Source organism: Hydra vulgaris, chromosome 05 (assembly GCF_038396675.1).
Source record: "Hydra vulgaris chromosome 05, alternate assembly HydraT2T_AEP".
Classification (NCBI taxonomy): Eukaryota; Metazoa; Cnidaria; class Hydrozoa; order Anthoathecata; family Hydridae; genus Hydra; species Hydra vulgaris.
This window is the reverse complement of record NC_088924.1, coordinates 16,242,501-16,251,515: the sequence shown is the minus strand read 5'-3', so window position 1 is coordinate 16,251,515 and position 9,015 is coordinate 16,242,501. Positions and strand designations below refer to the sequence as shown.

Below are 9,015 nucleotides of genomic sequence, written 5' to 3'. Positions count from 1 at the left end.
TTAACCAATAATTTTACAGTAAACAAATTAAATACAAATAATTTTTTTTTCTTAACTTTTTATATACATTGCAAAATTTATTTATAAAACACAAATATATCTACATAGCAATTAACAAATATAAGTTCGCATCATGGTTGATGGTCTTTAACTACGAAAGTAGAATTGGTACGGATTGGTTCGCAACGTGCTTGCTTTGTCATTTATAGTTTAACATCTTAATTAAAAACTAATATAGTTTTTAAAGCATAATTTTTGGTTGTTGCATTGCAAAGATTTGTAAAAATATTCCATAACGAACAATTATGCACAACTGTTTTCTACAGAAAACAATTTCTTTGGGTCAGTATTACGCTTGTCGCTAGTATGCTTGATGCACTTAAATTCATTGAAAATTCGCTGCAGAAAAAAATTAGTTGGTCTTCATTTATTTGCTAATCAACCAATTGATAATCCTGTTTAATAAGAAAAATGAAAATTGTAACCATGAAAAATTTTAGCATATAAACTACCAGCTACCCGAAAAGAAAAAAATTTACCAAAACATTTTGTACTGGCTATTTGATTTTTAGTAGAAAAAAAAAAGTTTAAAAATCTTTGTAATTGTTCATATTTTTTATTATAATTTAACATTTTTTAAAAAAATTTTGTTTAAATATATAAAAAACAAACAATTATTGGTCAAAAATCAAACTTGGCATCGATAATTATTGAAAGAAATCGACATAAGAGAAGCAACAACTGCTGCTTTGCTCTTCATTATTTAACCGTCAGCTCTTTTTTTGTAAATACATTAGTCATTTAAAACATAAAGAAATTCAACTAATTAAAATTTTTTATTTTATTTTAACGTGTTTTAAAAAATTATTTTAAAAATATAAATGTGTCTTTTAAATGTGTCAACGTTTTTTTTAAAAATGTAAATGTGTCTTTTAAAACCAAACAAAATTTTGAAGCATACAAAAAATGCGTCAAGTTGTCTTTTAAAACATAAAAAATTGCATTAATGTGTCTTTTTAAAAAAAAAGCATAACTGTGCCTTTTAAATCAAAAAAAATGCATTATTGTGACTTTAAAAACATTTTAAAAAACTAAAAAAAAAAAAAAAAAAAACATTTGAGGAAGCATTAAGTAATATTTTATTTATTAGAACTTCATAAGAAACATGATAACACAATTAAAGGGTCATAAATATTATAAATAAAATTATTTTATATCTAGTTATTAGGGTTGTTCCAGAGGCAATTTTTTTCCCAACACAATACTGATGCTAACGATGCCTTAAATTAAAACTAAATTTATTGTATACATTAAATTGAAATTAAATTATTGTATAAATTAATATTACTTTGAAGTATTGTATAAATTAAATGTACTTTTAAAAGTAAAACGTTTATTTCCTTGGACTAATATGTTTATATCCTCGGACATTTATGAAGTTATTCAGATAATTGTACATTCAGTCAAAGAAGTTTATAATTTTTTCTTAGAACGTGATGTTTCTTATATTCTCTCTAAAAAATTTTGTCAAGTCGACCTATAAAATAGATTAGGAAAGCAACATGCTATTGGCAACAGACAGTGATAATTCCTCTGTCAGAGATGCTGGGTAGACAACACTACGATCTGTGCAATCTATTGTTGGTAATGTTTAATGTCAAAGCAAGCGTTTCTCTTTAATATAAGCAAGAAATTTTTGAAAAATTACAAAGATACTCTCAGGTGCATATCCTAAACATAACCGTGTCACATGGGTTTTTTCCCTACCCCAACCTTGTATTGAGGACCTGAGACATTCAATTAGGTAAGCTATTCTTAATTTAGGTCGTTAAATCTCCAAAGTTACACACTAAACAGTATTTGTGCAAGATTAAGGGGAGTCCATAAAGATGGGGTGAGAATAAACGGATGAGTAGGTGGGTAGGAGTTTTCTTCCAGATCTAATAAACGGTGGAGAAGGAAGGGGTGGGTCTTAGTAAGCTACAGTTCTGAAGCCAGAACTTTAACCAAGCAAGCATAATTTCAAAAGGAGAGAAAGATATTTTTTTATCAGTATGCACTTCTGTACTTTAATATATATATTTAAGCTACTTATAATTACTGAGTACTTAATCATTTAAATAACCGGAGTTTAAACATCATTTAATTAACCAGAGTTTTGCTGTTGATAGATGTTACAAAAGGTTTGCTTTGTTGACAAAAAATTGTTTCAGATTGGATAAAGGTATTTTGAGAATAAATTTTAGCTTTAAATAAACCTCTGCTCTTTGCATCAATATATATTTGAGTATCATTTGAGTCAATTTTGCATGCTAATAATATTTCCATCATTTTGAAAAATTTTATTACCCACCCTAAGCATATTAAGACCCCCCTCCCCTTTTTTTTTTTTAATTTTTACTTGTTATTAACAAAAACTTTGTATCTCAAAACTAAAAAAAATTCAGTAAAAATTAGCTTTAAAAATTAAAAATAATAATTTAAGTCACCAATAAAAACAAAAAACTTTTAGTGTAAACAGGTTTAAAAATCGTCGACTTATTTGTGGAAAATCAGCTTTTGGTTTATTTCTCAACAAATTATAAAACTTATACCAGCATATTAATTTCTATTGAAGTTATTATAAAACAGCTGTCAGGAAACGCGCATTTGACTGCAAACCACACTAGAATTAAATAGTTTTGTGTGTTTCGTAAAATTTATAAACTGAAATTTTTTATAAAAAATACTTATATTGTAGCATGAAAAAATTCCCCTTCTCCCCCGCCTTTTATTAACTCCCCTCTCCCTCCTCCCCCTCCCCACGTTTATTAGATCTGGACTAAAGTTCCCATCAACTCCCTTCCTTCCTTTCATTCCCAACCCTCCTTTGTATTAAGGATTTGAGAGTAATGCCAGATAGTTATACTTTTTTATAATTCTAAAATATTTAAAGTTTAACAATATGTGAAATTTGTTGTTTACATAAATACTTATTATTACTTTTATTTTATTACACATTATTAAAAGTTTAAAAGATATTTTAATTAACAGCCTACATTATATCTTATTACATTTTATTAGTCCACAATCTGCACTAAAACTAAAAAGCCACATACTTACACCACAAATGTTGTTAACGTGCAGTTAAACACTAAACTATCTAACACGGGAATGAGGAAACTTGCCTCAACTCTTATTATGTAAATAAAGTCACAAGAACTCGACTGGTTGAAAAAGGTTTTAACCAAAAGTTTAACATTGCCGGAAAATCATAGCAAGATTGCTTTCAACATTCAGTTGTCAACTTTTCAACTACAAATGAAGAAACTAAAGAACAAAAACATGTTGTTCACTGCAAAAATTTGGAGGATTTAACTAACAAGGTGTTGTTGGACAGAGATTAAAGCAACAAACATGTTGTCAAACATGGTGGAGGATCATTTTTGAAAATTAGCTTGGCTGTTATTAAGGTAACTGGCAAAAGTGACGAAACAAGTAGTTCTTGACAAAAAAGAAACGTCACATGCTAACAGATTCAATAGCTCGAGACACAGGAGTTAAACGTCAACTCCCTTTCAGACTTATGACCTAGAAATAATAACGGCCAGCTAAGTTGCACAATCAGCTCCAGCCATACCAAAATAAACACTTTAAAGGCAATGATTGCCATATGCTTTTAAAAACCGTTGATATTCTCCAACGAATGGCTGAAAAAGCATGTGTTTATGAAGCCATTGGTTTTATTGAAACTCTAAGAAATTTCAAAGAAGCTGCTTCTTCATGATTTGGAACAACACTAAAGGAAAGCTTTAGGATTGAAATTCAGAAATTCAAAACACCTTTCTTTTTTGCCTTTGTTTTTGCCAATATTAGTCACATCAAAGGTTCATGCTGCCTTCTACCACATTGAAGAAGTTGTATTAAAGCATCAATCTTCACTCAGAATCTTTAGTGAACAAGCAACTGAAACATCGCACTTAAATTTCAATTCTCATTGGAAATGATACAAGCACTGTCCTGATTACCCAGAATAAGGAAAACAACTTTTAAATTGTGTTGTTAACGATAACAGCAAGCATTTGTAACAAAAACGAGCAAAAGAAAAGCAAAAGAAAAGTATTTTATGAAAAAATGCAGTCCTTTTAATACCATTACAAGCACCTTTACTCAAACCATCCTGGTTTGAGTAAAGGTGCTTGAAATCTATTAAAAGGACTGCTGCAATTCTGTAGTCGGTGCTTAATACACAGGAGGGGACGTTAATTAATTTTCGGAAATCCCCCCCGGCTCATTTAGAGCACCCCCACCACCCCCACCACCACCACTACCATCCTTTATTAGTTTTTACTTGTTATTAACAAAAAATTGACATCACAAAACTAAAAAAAAAATCAAAAAAATATATTTATTAGTCACTGATAAGAATAAAAACTTTCAGTGTTATTAGGCTTTAAAAAATGACCTTTAAAAAATCTCGTAAATTTCGATTTGTCAAAATTTTGGTTTTCATTTATTTTTCACCATTATATGAAACTTATGTAAGCATATTAAATTCTATTGAGTTATATTGAAACATCTGTTAAAAAATGTGCATTTGACCGCAAGCCACACTAGAATTAATTTGTTTTTTCATATGCAGTAAAAAATTCCCACCCAACCTTTTATTAAGACCCTCCCCCCTGCATTTAATAGATTTAAACTAAAATTCCCCCCTGCTTCTTTTTGTCCCCTCTCCCCCCTTCCCTTGTATTAAGCACCCCAGAGTAAGTGTGTGAGGCAAATATTTATCACGTACTCTATATAAAGGTTATAAAAGATGTTTTTAGAAATGAATTAGTGATTTCGCTTACCTAAAGACACATGGTAACTATTCTGGATTGATTAGGTTGTAATGTTGTCAATTGTTTTTGACCTTTTTCTATAAATGCAGGTACTTTTAGCTCCAAATTGAAAATATTCCTTAAGTTATCGAGTCTCGAAAGCCTTTATCAAGTAATATAAACTCACCAGCAAGAAGCAAATCTCTAAGCTTTTTGTCACCTGTACATCATTCATGATTGAAGTATCATTTTTTTTTGTTTATTTTGTTTCATGAATTCCAAATACACCGACAATTTTTCCATTTAATGTCGAAAAAAAAGGCTTGACCCAATGTTTTTTGTTTCTGAATATTTTTTGTTGAAAATAGTTGTTGCTGCTCTTTTAAAAAACAGTTCCATCAACAACTAATATCAACTGAGATTCTTTAGCATTTCTATGGCCAATTTGCTGTTATTTGATAACCATCCATTTCTGGTTAGATGCTAAGTAGCTAGTTGGTGCTAAGTTGCTAGGTGCTCCTAAATTATTAGCTGCCCTTAAATTAATAATTAAATAACTAAGATGCTAAGTTTTTAGGTGCTCCTAAATTATTATTGATATAATCTTTGACAAAAGCACTCGTTGCAAATAGATACTTTAAAATGAGATTCAAAATAATCAGCAATCGTTTTTTGTTCAAGACCAGCTTTTAGTTAAAACAGAAAGAGGGCTAAAACTTAAGATCTACTACTCGTGTTTTGTAGTGAAATCAAAGGTCCACTTAGTTTTTCTAATTGTTATCTATTGAATCCAGTAGTTCTTTGGTTTAGGTAGTTTTAAAATATCAGAAAACTTTGAAAATTAACTGCTATGCATGAGCATAATATCGAAACATCTCTAGTAAAGATTTTAACTTTTGAACAATTAGTTTCACATTCTTTTTAACAACTAGCTGATTTAAAGCTTTATTGTTTAATAATCTAACTTCATTCAAATTCTTTCGACAGCATTATGATCCAGTAGATATTAGAATGTTTTTTTGTACATAAGCGTCGATAATATCTTAGCCTGAAAAGAACTTGAGACTTTTTGAAGAGTTATAAATGTGGCATACAAAACAATTGCAATGAGAAACACTTGTTCAAGCTATATCCACCTAAATTAAGGCTTTTTTTTTCGCTTTTTTTTAAAATTTTTTTAGCTAAACTAATAATTTTTTAAAAATTTAACTAGACTAGACTTTTGTCACTTTCAATTTTGTTCAATAATTAATGAAAAATCCAATATTTGATGTTTCAAACGCTTCAGGCGAGTCAAAATTCGCTGTTTGAAAATCAAATGACTGAACTTCTATAAATCTTTTTAACGGTTAATTATTTCCTCATTCTCCTTCATACATTCATTCTCCTTTTTCTGCACACTTTTAATACAGCTCAATAAATATTTGTGTTTTTGTTGATCGTTTGTTACATTTCATTTAGGAACCTCAATTTTGTTTGTAAAAAAACTCTAGATATTCCATGCCTATTTTTGACTTTATCTAATCTTTAGAAACAACATCCACATTTAAATTCTCATAAAATTAACTCACTCCTTCTTGGTTTTATCTTGAAAAAAATCAAAACCAAATTTATTCGAAAGTGTCAATCTTGATACTTTAGTACTTTTTTTATTTTAAACAAACAATTTATAAAAATAATTTTAAGAGGATTAACCGGTTATTATAGTTGATTAATGTCTTTAAAAATTACAAGATTTATTTTTAATTTTTTTATAAAGTATACGTTCAATTAATCGTATTATAACACATTAGGATCAAAAGAATAGTTTTTTAGTAATGTATAACATTTTTGAGTGATCTTTAACATTTATTTAGTCTCATTTTTAGCTACTAATATTACAAATTTAAAAAAAAAGGAAACTAAAAATAATTTCTGAAATAATTACTTGGATGGAAACTTCTTTTTTTAACTGTGTCCTCGCCATAGAAATCTTCTAACAACTGTTGAATAGCTAAAACACAAAAATACACAAAAAACATACAAAAATACACATAGAGATATCTATGTATTTATTATATATTATTTATTTAAAATACTATGTATTTATTTAAAATACACATAGAGATATCTATGTATTTATTTAAAATACACATAGAGATATCTATGTATTTATTTAAAATACACATAGAGATATCTATGTATTTATTTAAAATACACATAGAGATATCTATGTATTTATTTAAAATACACATAGAGATATCTATGTATTTATTTAAAATACACATAGAGATATCTATGTATTTATTTAAAATACACATAGAGATATCTATGTATTTATTTAAAATACACATAGAGATATCTATGTATTTATTTAAAATACACATAGAGATATCTATGTATTTATTTAAAATACACATAGAGATATCTATGTATTTATTTAAAATACACATAGAGATATCTATGTATTTATTTAAAATACACATAGAGATATCTATGTATTTATTTAAAATACACATAGAGATATCTATGTATTTATTTAAAATACACATAGAGATATCTATGTATTTATTTAAAATACACATAGAGATATCTATGTATTTATTTAAAATACACATAGAGATATCTATGTATTTATTTAAAATACACAAAGAGATATCTATTTATTTATTTAAAATACACATAGAGATATCTATGTATTTATTTAAAATACACATAGACATATCTATGTATTTATTTAAAATACACATAGAGATATCTATGTATTTATTTAAAATACACATAGAGATATCTATGTATTTATTTAAAATACACATAGAGATATCTATGTATTTATTTAAAATACACATAGAGATATCTATGTATTTATTTAAAATACACATAGAGATATCTATGTATTTATTTAAAATACACATAGAGATATCTATGTATTTATTTAAAATACACATAGAGATATCTATGTATTTATTTAAAATACACATAGAGATATCTATGTATTTATTTAAAATACACATAGAGATATCTATGTATTTATTTAAAATACACATAGAGATATCTATGTATTTATTTAAAATACACATAGAGATATCTATGTATTTATTTAAAATACACATAGAGATATCTATGTATTTATTTAAAATACACATAGAGATATCTATGTATTTATTTAAAATACACATAGAGATATCTATGTATTTATTTAAAATACACATAGAGATATCTATGTATTTATTTAAAATACACATAGAGATATCTATGTATTTATTTAAAATACACATAGAGATATCTATGTATTTATTTAAAATACACATAGAGATATCTATGTATTTATTTAAAATACACATAGAGATATCTATGTATTTATTTAAAATACACATAGAGATATCTATGTATTTATTTAAAATACACATAGAGATATCTATGTATTTATTTAAAATACACATAGAGATATCTATGTATTTATTTAAAATACACATAGAGATATCTATGTATTTATTTAAAATACACATAGAGATATCTATGTATTTATTTAAAATACACATAGAGATATCTATGTATTTATTTAAAATACACATAGAGATATCTATGTATTTATTTAAAATACACATAGAGATATCTATGTATTTATTTAAAATACACATAGAGATATCTATGTATTTATTTAAAATACACATAGAGATATCTATGTATTTATTTAAAATACACATAGAGATATCTATGTATTTATTTAAAATACACATAGAGATATCTATGTATTTATTTAAAATACACATAGAGATATCTATGTATTTATTTAAAATACACATAGAGATATCTATGTATTTATTTAAAATACACATAGAGATATCTATGTATTTATTTAAAATACACATAGAGATATCTATGTATTTATTTAAAATACACATAGAGATATCTATGTATTTATTTAAAATACACATAGAGATATCTATGTATTTATTTAAAATACACATAGAGATATCTATGTATTTATTTAAAATACACATAGAGATATCTATGTATTTATTTAAAATACACATAGAGATATCTATGTATTTATTTAAAATACACATAGAGATATCTATGTATTTATTTAAAATACACATAGAGATATCTATGTATTTATTTAAAATACACATAGAGATATCTATGTATTTATTTAAAATACACATAGAGATATCTATGTATTTATTTAAAATACACATAGAGATATCTATGTATTTATTTAAAATACACA

At 26.1% G+C, this 9,015-nt stretch overlaps 1 protein-coding gene across 7 annotated transcripts in view; it reads right to left on the bottom strand.

Moving 5' to 3' along the window:
- LOC136071891 (fibroin heavy chain-like) overlaps positions 1–9,015 on the bottom strand; it is a 118,957-nt gene continuing 109,942 nt past the window's right edge. For all 7 annotated transcript variants that reach the window (XM_065797516.1, XM_065797517.1, XM_065797518.1 and 4 more), the window contains 2 exons: positions 6,730–6,795; positions 1–455 (listed from right to left, as the gene is read on the bottom strand). In XM_065797516.1, the coding sequence (XP_065653588.1) occupies positions 439–455; positions 6,730–6,795 (83 nt within the window). In that variant the 3' untranslated portion in view covers positions 1–438. The remainder of the gene's footprint in view (positions 456–6,729; positions 6,796–9,015) is intronic.